This window comes from Pimephales promelas, chromosome 25 (genome assembly GCF_988280905.1).
Source record: "Pimephales promelas chromosome 25, fPimPro1.hap1.1, whole genome shotgun sequence".
Taxonomy (NCBI): Eukaryota; Metazoa; Chordata; class Actinopteri; order Cypriniformes; family Leuciscidae; genus Pimephales; species Pimephales promelas.
Window position 1 is genome coordinate 9204500 of NC_142793.1, and position 15516 is coordinate 9220015.

Below are 15516 nucleotides of genomic sequence, written 5' to 3' on the forward strand. Positions count from 1 at the left end.
CCGACATTTTGATTTGAAAAAAAAAAAAACTGTAAAAAAAAATTCTTCATTAAAAATCATGCATGGACAAAAAGATCATTGAGATGCATTTTTAAAATCGATTTTCATATTTTATATTGACTATAATATGTCAGTATAAAATACTTTCGAACCTAAAAAACAGTAGTGATGCTTTCAAATTAAAATGTACATTTTTACAATTTATATACACAAGCAGTCAATAATTTTGGATCGGTGATATCTTTTGAAAAGAAGTCTCTTCTGCTCACCAAGGCTGCATTTATTTGATAAAAAAAATAATATTGTTAAATATTATGACGATTTAAAATAACTGTTTTCTATTCTAAAATATTTGTAATTTATTCCTGTAATCAAAGCTGAATTTCCAGCATAATTTCTCCAGTCTTCGTCACATGATCCTTCAGAAATCATTCTAATTTTTCTAATTTATTTATTATTCACAATTCTTTGTAGGATCGCAGTTCATTTGCTTATGAAAGAAAACGCTTGGAGTTTACTCTGAATCAGTGTGTACTGTCTCAGAGGTGTGTGTGTGCTCATTCCAGGAGATGATGAATAAAGCCACAGTCAGACTGAGAGAGAGAGAGAGAGAGAGAGAGAGAGATCGAGGACAAGCTCCTAATTGTCTGAATAATTGCAAACCCTGACTCAGTCTCTCAGTAACTGTGTCGAGTCGAGCCCAGACATGAAGATGAATGCGAGGAAGAATCTAACAACCTCATTACCGTCACACTCTACACCAACAAGATCTGTCACAAGTCATTTTACTTTACTTTGTCGAAAAGAACAACACTTCACCAATGAAAACAGCAAAATGCTTATCTGGTTAAACAATGTGGATTTAACATCAGAAGCAAGTGACAAGAGTGAAAATATATATGATATTTGAGAAACAAGCTCAAACTTCAGATTCTTCTCAAACAGAGCGGGCTAGAGTGCCTTTGTCAATAATTTAGATGTCTGATGGGTGCATTGTCTCTCTTTTGCAGGATCTAAAAAATAGCCAGGAAAACACAGAGTCTGTACTGACAGCAAAGTCAGATGGGACCATATTGCCACTGAAGTCTGACTTCAGCAGAGTAGATAGTATTTTAGTCGACATGAAATAAGTTTTACATTCTTTAATATGACATTTCTGAAAAAAATAGGATTTGATTCTATCAATTGCGAGGAAATTGGTTGGTGAAAAGTAGTCTATATAAATAAATAAATGTATATATATATATATATGCACATGTTCCAAGTTTTCAGAAATGTAATCTTTGTATTTATGTTGGATTCCAAAACATTTTTTAATAGTTTTAAAGAACCACAGAGAGATTTTTTTTGCTCTAAAAATATGATGAAATGTGATGAAACCATCAAAAGTAATGACATATTTTCTTTAAATGATGTATCTTGATCATCATCATGAAAAAAAACAAGATTAAAAAAAATCCCAGAAAATGTTCAAATATTATGAAAAATTAAACCATAGTTTTCATTAGGTTTGTGAAGGTTTTTTTTAAGAGATTATATTTTTCTGCATGTTTTTGCATAATGTTTTGTATGACTTTGATTTGTCAGACAAACTATTTAAGGTTTTCTTGGCAATCATTTAATTAATTTATTGAGGCTTTTCATTGTAATAACTGTATTACCCTGTCATGACATTTCTGACTTCATGGCCACTGGAAAAAAAAAAATCTCAAAAGTTAATTTGTGAAATTAATTTTAAATATATTTTTAAACTAAATTAAAATAAAGGGACTGGTGACATCAGTCCAATAAGGAAAGTCAAGCACGATTTTGACATAAGATGGTGAAATAAATCTTTATTTTTTTGTATTATTTGGAACAATGTTTGATGATAACTGAATCTTACAAACATATATGAAGAAATGAAATATCGTCCATTTTTATATCACATTGACTTGAAACAAACTGAAAGCGAGACTATTGAGCGACAGCTTAATTTAGGCTAAATCTGCAGCCCTGTTTGCAAAGCTTTTGATTCGTAAAGTGATCTGGCAGACCTATACGATAACACTGTAGGCCCACAGTATGTACGCTTCATCTAAAGATGAAGGAAAATTGAGTGTGACTTGAATCGAAGACTTTTAAACATGAGTCGTAGCTGCAGTGTTGATACCCTTGACTTTGACTTCATCGTGCTAATGAACTCCACAAAGTCCCGGGCAGCGGCAGTATCATTAAGATTCACACAGTTTCAGCTCTGTGTATTTGTAGCATGCCGTATTAGTGTGAAGTGCACGGTTTCTGGGATCTCAGCCACTTCACAGCAGACGTCAGGCGAACGTCTCGAGAGGGAGTAGGAGTTCAGAATCCAAGGGGCATCAGTTATCATCAATTGACTGCCCTACTGTTTAAACTTAAAGGGATAGTTCACCCAATAATTACTCACGCTTATGTCATTCCAAACCTGTAAGACTTTTGTTCATCTTTCAGAACAGCAACGCAACTACAACTTTGACGCTTCAAAAAGTTCATAAAGCGATCGTTAAACGAGTCAATTCGTTCATTTCATTCATTGAATGAACCAATTGACATGAAAAAAGATTTGTTCATTTTGATGAACGAGTTCGAACAGGAGAGTCACGAACGCACATCACAGAACAGAGCAAGGCGAGCATTTGAGCTTATAAAACTTAAAATTTGTTGTTGTTTTTTTTTAAATGAGTGACCGTTTTGCTTGATAAGACCCTTATTCATCGTCTGGAATTGTTTAAAGCCCTTTGAACAGTTTGCAGTTTGCACTGAAACTGTCCGTTGGACCGTGAACCATTTGGTTCCCATTGAAGTCCATTATATGGTGAAAAATCCTGGAATGTTTTCTTCAAAAACCTTAATTTATTTTCGACTGAAGAAAGAAAGACGTGGGGGTGAGTAAATTATCAGCAAAAGTTTTTTTGTTTTTTTTTAAAGTGAACTACTTCTTTAACAACAGAGGCAACAACTATAACAATAACTATGTATATTGTCCTAATTCTATGGGAATATGTAGGTCCACATTACAACTAATGATAATAGCGCAGTATAAACATAACATTGGAATCTATAAAAACATTGACAACCAATCCTAATCCACCTGAGTTTAAAGAGCGTGCGCATTTAAAGAAGCAGACAACATCTGCACGTGCTAATAAACTGACCGTTATCATCAGTCGGTGTGGATGTTAATATAGTTATCTTTACAGTTATCGATCCTGTTGTGAACAGGCCTTTAATCTGTCTGAAACATTTTACAACATCAGCAGGGAGAGAATGTCTTTAATGTTCCACCAAAATGGACACTAAAATTTAGTACCCAAATAAATCACATTTAAATCACCTGAATCGAATTGAGAGCTTGCGAATCAAATGCAAACTGGAAATATTGTTTTCCATCCTGACGTTGCAGGTTTTCCAGGCAAAAATGACACAGCACTTTTGTGTAAATGCCAGATCCCTTATTAATTCTTGAATATGCCAGCCTCTCTATCTATGTGGTTAAAGGGCAGAAACAGATCGGCTGCATCTAGGAGTGAGTCACATCCAGTGGAACACATCTCTGCATCCTCCCTCCGGTCTTTGCCTTTCCACAAGCATTAGGCCACCTGGTCTTCCCACACACCATCATTATCCAATCTCATAAGCAGGACTAATCTAATGGAAGGCCCATCAGAGACGCCATCCTCGACTCCAACTTTTACTTTAAGCATGCAAGGAAAAATTCTACAAATTGAAATAACCCTCAAAATACTTTTATAAAGGCCAATGTTAAAACTTCATCTAAATAAAAACAAATATAACAACAAAAACTATTATCTATCTTTTTACCTGTATTGTAAACATGAATTTATGAACCACAACATTATCATTTACAGTATGAAAAATGGTTATTCATTTTGAGATTCAGAAAAGATAATGTGTGCAAGATTACAATAGTTTTGTAAAATGATGGATAAAAAACAAATAATTAATGCACATTACTCTCAATAATCAGTTCGGTAACACTTTATAATAACTACACGCTAATAATCATTAGTTAAGCATGAGTAAACCATTAATTCATCATTCATAAAGCATAAATAGACATTAATAAGCAGTTCAAAAATACAGCTATAAATGCTTTCTTCTTGATTTAAAAGCATATCTATAATTTGTTTAATAATTGTATTTTCATCCTTTATTAATGATCAATTTATCATTTCTAAATGAAGAATTGCATTTTTTATGAACCAGTTATTTAAGAGTTTTCAGTGGTTCATACGATTACTTAGAGCGAGTAAGTAAATGATTAATAAACTATTTAAATGTACATTCATAAATCTTATTATTCAGACATATAGTGATGGTTACTTAATGTGTTAATAAATGCTTTATTAACATGTATTAATGCTGTAATTAAGGGTTAATTTGGGTAGTTATAAAGCATTTAGTAGTGGTCAGTTAACTATGTTCGTGAGCTCATCTAAAGTGAGGACTAGTCATGCCTTGTAAAGCATTTTTAAAGGCTGTTAAATATTTCTATGTTCTGTATCACTGCGTTGTGTTTGTTACTTTTTACTGTTTAGAAGATTGACAAGTCTTTAAATCACCTTTATAAATGCTTTACAAAGCATGAATAGTCCTCACTTTAGATTAGGTCACAAAATAGTTAACTGACCACTACTAAATGCTTTATAACTACCTGTATTTACTACATTTACTTACACTTATTAAGTGATCTTATGAATGACTGACAACTCTTAAACAACTGGTTTGTAAATAATGCTATACTTCATTTAGAAATGATTAATTGATCATTAACAAAGTATGAAAATACAATTATTAAACGCATTATAGATATGCTTATAAATCAAGAAAAAAGCATGTATAGCTATATTTATAAACTGCATATTAATGTCTATTAATGTTTTATAAATGATGAATTAACTTTTTACTCATGCTTAACTAATGATTAATAGCGTGCAGTTATTACAAAGTGTTACCATTAGTTCTTTTTAGTGAATTAAACAAAGCGAGAAGAGTGTAGACTGATTCACAAACAAAATGAATCTTATGAGCCAGTACTTTTAGTGAATCAAAAACATATAAAATGACCAGTGTAGAGTAGATTGATTCCTGAAACAAATGACTCTTATGAATCTGTTCTTTCAGTGAATCAAAAACATACAACACAACCAGTGTAGAGTAGATTTATTCCTGAAACAAATGACTCTTAAGAATCTGTTCTTTCAGTGAATCAAAAACATACAACACAACCGGTGTAGAGTAGATTGATTCCTGAAACAAATGACTCTTATGAATCTGTTCTTTCAGTGAATCAAAAACATACAACACAACTAGTGTAGATTAGATTTATTCCTGAAACAAGTGACTCTTATAAATCTGTTCTTTCAGTGAATCAAAAACATACAACACAACCAGTGTAGAGTAGATTGATTCCTGAAACAAATGACTCTTAAGAATCTGTTCTTTCAGTGAATCAAAAACATACAACAACAACCGGTGTAGAGTAGATTTATTCCTGAAACAAATTACTCTTATGAATCTGTTCTTTCAGTGAATCAAAAACATACAACACAACCAGTGTAGAGTAGATTGATTCCTGAAACAAATGACTCTTAAGAATCTGTTCTTTCAGTGAATCAAAAACATACAACAACAACCGGTGTAGAGTAGATTTATTCCTGAAACAAATGACTCTTATGAATCTGTTCTTTCAGTGAATCAAAAACATACAACACAACCGGTGTAGAGTAGATTGATTCCTGAAACAAGTGACTCTTATAAATCTGTTCTTTCAGTGAATCAAAAACATACAACACAACCAGTGTAGAGTAGATTGATTCCTGAAACAAATGACTCTTAAGAATCTGTTCTTTCAGTGAATCAAAAACATACAACAACAACCGGTGTAGAGTAGATTGATTCCTGAAACAAATGACTCTTATGAATCTGTTCTTTCAGTGAATCAAAAACATACAACACAACTAGTGTAGATTAGATTTATTCCTGAAACAAGTGACTCTTATAAATCTGTTCTTTCAGTGAATCAAAAACATACAACACAACCAGTGTAGAGTAGATTGATTCCTGAAACAAATGACTCTTATGAATCTGTTCTTTCAGTGAATCAAAAACATACAACACAACTAGTGTAGATTAGATTTATTCCTGAAACAAGTGACTCTTATGAATCTGTTCTTTCAGTGAATCAAAAACATACAACACAACCAGTGTAGAGTAGATTGATTCCTGAAACAAATGACTCTTAAGAATCTGTTCTTTCAGTGAATCAAAAACATACAACACAACCGGTGGAGAGTAGATTGATTCCTGAAACAAATGACTCTTATGAATCTGTTCTTTCAGTGAATCAAAAACATACAACACCAGTGTAGACTAGATTGATTCCTGAAACAAATGACTCGCATGAATCTGTTCTTTCAATGAATCAAAAACATACAACACAACCAGTGTAGAGTAGATTTATTCCTGAAACAAATGACTCTTATGAATCTGTTCTTTCAGTGAATCAAAAACATACAACACAACCAGTGTAGAGTAGATTTATTCCTGAAACAAATGACTCTTATGAATCTGTTCTTTCAGTGAATCAAAAACATACAACACAACCGGTGTAGATTAGATTTATTCCTGAAACAAATGACTCTTATGAATCTGTTCTTTCAGTGAATCAAAAACATACAACACAACTAGTGTAGATTAGATTTATTCCTGAAACAAATGACTCTTATGAATCTGTTCTTTCAGTGAATCAAAAACATACAACACAACCAGAGTAGAGTAGATTGATTCCTGAAACAAGTGACTCTTATGAATCTGTTCTTTCAGTGAATCAAAAACATACAACACAACCAGTGTAGAGTAGATTGATTCCTGAAACAAGTGACACTTATGAATCTGTTCTTTCAGTGAATCAAAAACATACAACACAACCAGTGTAGAGTAGATTTATTCCTGAAACAAATGACTCTTATAAATCTGTTCTTTCAGTGAATCAAAAACATACAACACAACCGGTGTAGATTAGATTTATTCCTGAAACAAATGACTCTCATGAATCTGTTCTTTCAGTGAATCAAAAACATACAACCTAACCAGAGTAGAGTAGATTGATTCCTGAAACAAGTGACTCTTATGAATCTGTTCTTTCAGTGAATCAAAAACATACAACACAACCAGAGTAGAGTAGATTGATTCCTGAAACAAGTGACTCTTATGAATCTGTTCTTTCAGTGAATCAAAAACATACAACACAACCAGTGTAGAGTAGATTGATTCGTGAAACAAGTGACTCTTATGAATCTGTTCTTTCAGTGAATCAAAAACATACAACACAACCAGTGTAGAGTAGATTGATTCGTGAAACAAATGACTTTTATGAATCTGTTCTTTCAGTGAATCAAAAACATACAACACAACCAGTGTAGAGTAGATTGATTCCTGAAACAAATGACTCTTATGAATCTGTTCTTTCAGTGAATCAAAAACATACAACACAACCAGTGTAGAGTAGATTGATTCCTGAAACAAATGACTCTTATGAATCTGTTCTTTCAGTGAATCAAAAACACAAAACACAACCAGTGTAGAGTAGATTGATTCCTGAAACAAATGACTCTTATGAATCTGTTCTTTCAGTGAATCAAAAACATACAACACAACCAGTGTAGAGTAGATTGATTCCTGAAACAAATGACTCTTATGAATCTGTTCTTTCAGTGAATCAAAAACACAAAACACAACCAGTGTAGAGTAGATTGATTCCTGAAACAAATTACTCTTATGAATCTGTTCTTTCAGTGAATCAAAAACACAAAACACAACCAGTGTAGAGTAGATTGATTCCTGAAACAAGTGACTCTTATGAATCTGTTCTTTCAGTGAATCAAAAACATACAACACAACCAGTGTAGATTAGATTGATTCCTGAAACAAATGACTCTTATGAATCTGTTCTTTCAGTGAATCAAAAACATACAACACAACCAGTGTAGAGTAGATTGATTCCTGAAACAAATGACTGTTATGAATCTGTTCTTTCAGTGAATCAAAAACACAAAACACAACCAGTGTAGAGTAGATTGATTCCTGAAACAAATGACTCTTATGAATCTGTTCTTTCAGTGAATCAAAAACATACAACACAACCAGTGTAGAGTAGATTGATTCCTGAAACAAATGACTGTTATGAATCTGTTCTTTCAGTGAATCAAAAACACAAAACACAACCAGTGTAGAGTAGATTGATTCCTGAAACAAACGACTCTTATGAATCTGTTCTTTCAGTGAATCAAAAACATACAACACAACCAGTGTAGAGTAGATTGATTCCTGAAACAAATGACTCTAATAAATCTGTTCTTTCAGTGAATCAAAAACATACAAGACAACCAGTGTACAGTAACATATTGTAACATGTTAATCTCCATGTTGTAATAACAACAGTTGTGTTGTGAACACAGAAAGTAAATATAATTTTTTTTTTTTCCCCAAAAAAATGTCTTGATTTAAAAGCAGGTTGGAGTAAAAATCGGCACTCAGCTCAACTCTAACCAGGCGAGTGCGCTCTGAATGGATGCCAGTGGACAAGTCTGTCTTTTCTTGCATTGGCTAGATGTGCCGTTAGATAAGATGCTTTATCTAATCAATGCTTTGTAAGGATGGAAAAGACTCCTGTCTGCTTCTACAGGATGAACTATCCTGCTTGAAAAGCAAAGTGCCTAACCTCCGATCAATACACATCATTTTCCTTCTCTTTCTCTATTCCTCAAACTCAATAATAGCATTGATTTGTGATCACGGTAATCATGATGAATGGCGTTATGAAAAGTCTTAACAATTCCTACAGACTTAGCTTCGTTTCCTACAGACAATTCCTAACGTTAGCTTCTAGCTGCATTGCACATCATAAAGCAACGATTACAAAAAAAAGTCCACTTACATAATTCTACGTGCTTAGGAGGTGTTTTTAGACGAGCATGTTAAGTTGACGAAGAGACGAATCACAGCTACTTCAGAGAACAGCACTATAGGAACCACCAGTGATGTAAGTGTATGCTGATTGGTCGAATACAGGCGAAAAACTGTATATTATCAACTCCAGAAGCTAGCTCTACACTGTAAAAAATATCCGTGATTTTAACAGTAAAAGACTGTAAAAATGCTACAGTGCAAAACTGTTAATTGGTTAACAGAAAGTTTCCGTACTTTATACGGTAAATAACTGTGATATAATTTTACAGTAAAATACAGTTAAATTTACAGTTTTTGAAAGTGAAAAAGAACAAATCGTTGTATAATTTACAGTGAAAAACCGTAAATTTACATTCCCACAATTCCCTGTGTGACACTTCACATTTGATGTATTTTTGTTGAAATAACTATAGTTCCTCATAATTTTATTGTTTTTTTTTTCTAATCAGTTATGTACATTAGGGTTTTATGTTACAATTAATGTTGTTAAATTAATGTTTATTGCATTTTTTAATTTCATGTGTGTTACCATGATGGGTTTTAATGTTTGTGTGAATGACACTGTGCAGCTTCTTTATATAAGTATTACTTAAATAAGTAATCACTTATTATGAGCTGTGATGATTGATGGTTGTCAGTGTATTACAATGGCCTAAAACAGATATCAATAAGTTGGTAAATAAACATTTTATCAGAAAATAAAATACGGTTTATTAGTGTAAATTTTAAGTTAAGTCTGTAAAACCATTAACGTTCCTACCGTATTTTTAACGGTAAAGTTCTGGTAACCACAGCTGCTGTTTTGTTTACCGTAAAATTTACGGTTCATTTTTTACAGTGTACGAACATGGAAAACAATTATAGATGGATCTCTCAACCTTTACACTAAGGATAAAAGTATTAATTATGCCTCTACAAATATTTATAATTATAACGAGTTATAATTGATTACTCCTATTTCACTTGAGCTAATTTTTACAGTTAGCTGCCAATGTGGGCAGTAGACAACATGAGCGCTCACTGTGTTTTGGAATAGGGCTTTTGAACATCAGAATTCAAGGACACAAATATAAATGCTTCCTTCTCTTTTATCTTCTTACGACTTTCTGCTTCATTAAGAGCCATCTTCGCTTTAGCCAGATACTGCCAGAAGTTGGGTACAGTTTTGAATGTGTTTTTATATCAAGTGATGGTAATATGCACAACAGCATTGAAGACGTAGTTCGCCGGGAAGTTCTGAACACGGAGATGAGACGAGGAGAAACATCAATGTGTATTTTTGATGTTGTTGTGAAGCTTATAGGATGGCAGTGAAAATGACATGGACAAAACAATGCAGCTGGTTTTATTATACTAGTAGCTGATATTCATCATATGAACTGGGTTGTTTTGTGATATCTAATCCGAGGCTAATTATGGATCTCTTTGATTAAAACAAAAGTAATTAAGACATTATTAGTGAGCACCAGTCATGGATAAGCTTTGTAATTAATAGCACACATCACAAGAGATGAACAAAGAATCCCTGGTCTTATGGCAAACATTATCAGCGAGTTTATTATAATAAAAGCCTCATGTTAGCAAATTTACTTTTAATCATCTCAAAATTTGTTCAGTGTTTTGGTCTTGCCCCCTCTGTAGACTTTCTTAAACATCTCTTGTCTTCATAAAAATAAAAGAAAAATATCGGATGGTGATATCGGAGGGTTAAATGCTGTGTTTCTATTCAGGTCTGGGATCATAGCGTCATTCCCGAGGGTGCACTTCCTCCATCCAGCCCCACGCCAAGGGCAGGAATAGGTGAAAGACTTACACGCAAGAACACTTGATGAATAATGCAGAAAAATCAAATGCTCTTTAGTGACTCACAGCCAACGGTCAGGAGCAGGTGAGGTGTGCCAGAGGTACTGTTGTGCGTTTGTGTTTCTATATACAATATATCATTTACAGACTTTCAGTAGTTTGCAATCAACAAATCAAACAAAAGTAGTTGAAATAGTTCAGCAAAACTGTGATTTTTAAGTGGTTTCCCCAAATTCAGCTTAAAATGCAACTTTTAAAAGTACAATATGCAGGATTTTTCGCCACCAGGGGTCGCTAACCTCTTACAATAACAAAGGTGTATTAAGCAGAATTATGGATCCTGTCGTCTAACACAGTCTCATCCCAAAAAGTCATATAACTGACGTCTTGGGACCTCTTTTGACCATACGTCAATATCCGCCTTTTTAGGGCCCCCTTAAACGTCGGTAGATGGCGATCCCGGGCCGTCATACAACTGACGCTTTACCTTTAACGTCAGTTAGGTGACGGGTTAGGTTTAGGGTTAGGTCTGGGGTAGAGTTAGGATCCCATAACCTCATCTACCGACGTTTAAGGGGGCCCTAAAAAGGCGAATATTGACGTATGGTCAAAAGACGTCCCAAAACGTCAGTTATATGACGTCTTGGGATGAGACCGGGTTGTGTCGTCAGGCTGATGGATCTTTTATGGATGAGTGAATACATTGATGTGTTTAACATGATTGCTAGACGTATACCAGCGCCACACGCAACGCGAGTCACGTGGATATAAAGGAATAAGGACATTTCATTCTACCGAATTACACGCAAGAGCTGAATTAACACTCACACAGGTAAGTTCATTAGAGGAATTAAACTTGAGGTAACACAACGCTGTTTCACTTGCTCTAACAGATTCACTATCACACTAAACGGCATTTGTGGGTGGAATGTTGTTAGTTAGGTTGTTTGTTGGCTGTATGAGACTAAGAACGTTAAGCTAGATCAATATTAGAAAAATATACAGATCATATTCTAACATTTCATCATGTTGAACTACATTGATTAGTTTTGTGTATATTTGCTCACCTGTCTAATGAAGTACATGCAATAGAGGTCTTCACGGGTCCACTTGGATCCGAAAACGCGAAGTCCGACCCGAGACCCGAGCGGGTTCGGGTCCAAAACTCCAACGAGTGTCTCGGACACGGGTCAGGTTCGGTATTACGTAGTGGCCACTCGTGAAAAGTCCTCTTACCGGCTCCCGCTTCCTCGCTCTCCCCCTCCCTCTTATTTCCGTCAATGCAGCCAACGTGACATGCGACAAAGCGGGAGCCGGAAAGAGGACTTTTCACGAGTGAAGGTATTATTGCGCCAAGTTGAAGTGCTCTAAAGCACTTTTTATAGTATTCCGCCATACAATATAGTCATCAATTTTAAACGCTTAGAAAAACACAACGTTTTATTTTGTGTCACCAGCCTAGGTCGAGTTACACTAATCGAGTAACTGTGTTTAAATAGGGAAAACGAGGAAGTGTTTGGTCGCTTCTCTTTTGGGCCCATATTTAATGCACTGGGCTAAGCTAAGTGCTAACATAGTTTTGCGGCAATACAGAGCGATAGAGTGCACGCACTGAGACGAGAGAGGTATGCATCAGCTCGTCTTAGTTAAGGGAATAACATAGTTTAATATGAAAACCCGGTGCAGTATCCCTTTAAGTTCTAACACGATGTACAATTTAATTTGGCATAAAAGGTCCCCTTACATGTATTAAAAATCTTACCGACCCCAAAATTTAGAATGGCAGTGAACATTTATAAAAATTTACAAGAAATACAAGAATATAAGACATTATATGTATTAAAGGAGTAGTTCACTTTTGAAAAAACTTTTGCTGATAATTTACTCACCCCCATGTCATCCAAGATGTCCATGTCTTTCTTTCCTCAGTCGAAAAGAAATTAAGGTTTTTGATGAAAACATTCCAGGATTTTTCTCCATATAATGGACTTCAATGGGAACCAGACGGTCCAAGGTCCAAACGACAGTTAATAACAGTTTCAGATGCAGCTTCAAATGTCTTTAAACGACACCAGACAATGAATAAGGGTCTTATCATGCGAAACGATCGGTTATTTCAAAACTTATTCCAAAAATGTAGCTTTTCTAAGGACAAATGCTAGCCTTGCTATATTCTGTGAGGCGCGTTTGTAACGTCACGTAATACGTAATTACGTTCAAAAGGTCACGGGCGGCGTAGCCGGAAGTACAGAATCAAAATCGTCCGACATCGTTGTTTTACCTTTTAATTAATTTTTTTGTAAACGGCGTTTGAGTTAGTTTGCACGTTCAACCTATGCGTTCAACTTGTAAACACTGACTCTGTACTTACGTGCCCGTGACCTTTTGAACGTAATTGCGTATTACGTGACGTTACAAACGCGCCTCACAGAATATAGCAAGGCTAGCATTTGTCCTTAGAAAAGCTACATTTTTGGAATAAGTTTTGAAATAACCGATCGTTTCGCATGATAAGACCCTTATTCATCGTCTGGTGTCGTTTAAAGACATTTGAAGCTGCATCTGAAACTGTTATTAACTGTCTTTTCAACCTTGGACTGTCTGGTTCCCATGTAAGTCCATTATATGGAGAAAAATCCTGGAATGTTTTAATCAAAAACCTTAATTTCTTTTCGACTGAGGAAAGAAAGACATGGACATCTTGGATGACATGGGGGTGAGTAAATTATCAGCAAAAGTTTTTTCAAAAGTGAACTACTCCTTTAACAGTTACAGAGATATTGAATCAGTGTCAAACACTGGATTTATTGAAGATTAGATAGTAGGGCTGTTTTTGTATTTTTTATTTATTTATATGAAAACACCTATATGGCACCCAGATGTCTAATATCCAGTACTTTCACAAATTGAAATGGAATTCATAGATATAAAGGCTTAAAATAAATCATCTAGGCAGAGCATTATCTACTAGAGAATAAATCTAAAAAGGTGCCTCTGTGGTTACTATCTATACACTCAGGTTCATGAAATGAGGTCGGATTAGTTTATACATTATTAAATACACTCAAGATAAAGGCCAGGCTATGGATCACTTTACAGCCATATGGAAACAAACCCACTGCTAATTCCAGCAGATCCATTTGAAGCCATTATTAATGGGGCATTAGTGCAGAGTGCCGAATTAAAATGGTTTGCTGGATGTAGAGGGCTTTTTATGGAAATACTAGAAATACGATATGCTAATCGACCGCTCATTCACTGCTGATTTGAAGCGGAAAAGGTGTTTCTATCTTAGAAGCGACAGCTCTTTCTTCGCCGTGATATTTAAATCACAGAAGTTGTATGGCTGTAAATGATGTGAGTGCTTTGAGAGGAGAAGAGAAAGGCAATCATTAAATGCCCGATCAGATAAAGGCCGGCAATTTCCTCCAATTACCAACCCAATCAACACCATCAGGGGTAAAATAACTGCATCAATAGCCACGAGTGAGGGCGGTTTGTTTACAGTGGAGGAATTGAGGCCCTCGATTGGACAATAAAACGTGCAACAGAAATACACAGCATATAAATTACTGTACTATGAACACAATTTACACAATATACCGAAGTTTGCTTTGCAATCTCCAACAATGCAATGCTATGGACACAGGGAAATTACAGCAAAGGACATGGAAGACATAGATGCTGTGTTTGGAATAGCATACTAAGATGTTTACAGTATGTACTTACTGCACAGATTTGGATGCCTGAGACCTGAACTTGGTAAACTCTCCTGGTGCAGTCCACTCAGATCCCAGCTGAAACAGAGCAAACCCACAAGTTGTTAATGTTGTAATGTAATTACAGTGCAATTAATGTTGGGCAATTACGGTGGCTGGTGGGCATTTTGGGGGCACCTTAATCAAAAGTGCCCCTCTGAAAAATTATCCACAATAATATTGAGGTAAAAAAACAAAAAAACAAATTGCATTTGAATTATAAGTAAAATTACAACAAAACAGTAACGAATCACTCAAAATCCATCCATCCATTCATTATGTGTAATCGTCTAGGCAGAGCATTATCTACTTGAGAATAAATCTAAAAGGTATATCTGTGATTACTGTCCATCCATCCATCCATCCATCCACCAATCCATAAATCAATCTATCTATCCATCCATCCATCAATCCATCAATCCATTCATCAATCAATCCATCAATCCATCCATCAATCCATTCATCAATCAATCCATCAATCAATCCATCCATCAATCCATCCATCCACCAATCCATCAATTCATCCATCAATCCATCAATTCATCCATCAATCCATCCATCAATCAGTCCATCCATCAATCCATCAATCCATCCATCCATCAATCCATCAATTCATCCATCAATCAATCAATCCATCCATCAATCCATCCATCCACCAATCCATCAATTCATCCGTCAATCCATCAATTCATCCATCAATCCATCCATCAATCAGTCCATCCATCCATCCATCCATCCATCCATCCATCCATCCATCAATCCATCCATCCATCAATCCATCAATTCATCCATCAATCAATCAATCAATCCATCCATCAATCCATTCATCAATCCATCCATCCATCCATCAATCCATCAATCAATCCATCCATCAATGAATCCATACATCCATCCATCCATCAATCCGTCCATCAATCCGTCCATCAATCCATCCATCAATCAATCA

General features: G+C 35.0%; 1 protein-coding gene and 1 long non-coding RNA gene across 3 annotated transcripts in view; one reads left to right on the plus strand and one right to left on the minus strand.

Annotated features, from left to right (window-relative positions):
- Positions 1 to 15516, minus strand: part of b4galnt4a (beta-1,4-N-acetyl-galactosaminyltransferase 4a) — a 284111-nt gene that overhangs the window by 52531 nt on the left and 216064 nt on the right. For both annotated transcript variants that reach the window (XM_039663140.2, XM_039663139.2), the window contains exon 7: positions 14542 to 14609. In XM_039663140.2, the coding sequence (XP_039519074.2) occupies positions 14542 to 14609 (68 nt within the window). The remainder of the gene's footprint in view (positions 1 to 14541; positions 14610 to 15516) is intronic.
- The window catches only part of LOC148965037 (uncharacterized), a 73469-nt gene that overhangs the window by 52445 nt on the left and 5508 nt on the right, over positions 1 to 15516 (plus strand). The window contains exon 3 of the long non-coding RNA XR_016150782.1: positions 10740 to 10897. This is a non-coding gene — a long non-coding RNA (uncharacterized LOC148965037). The remainder of the gene's footprint in view (positions 1 to 10739; positions 10898 to 15516) is intronic.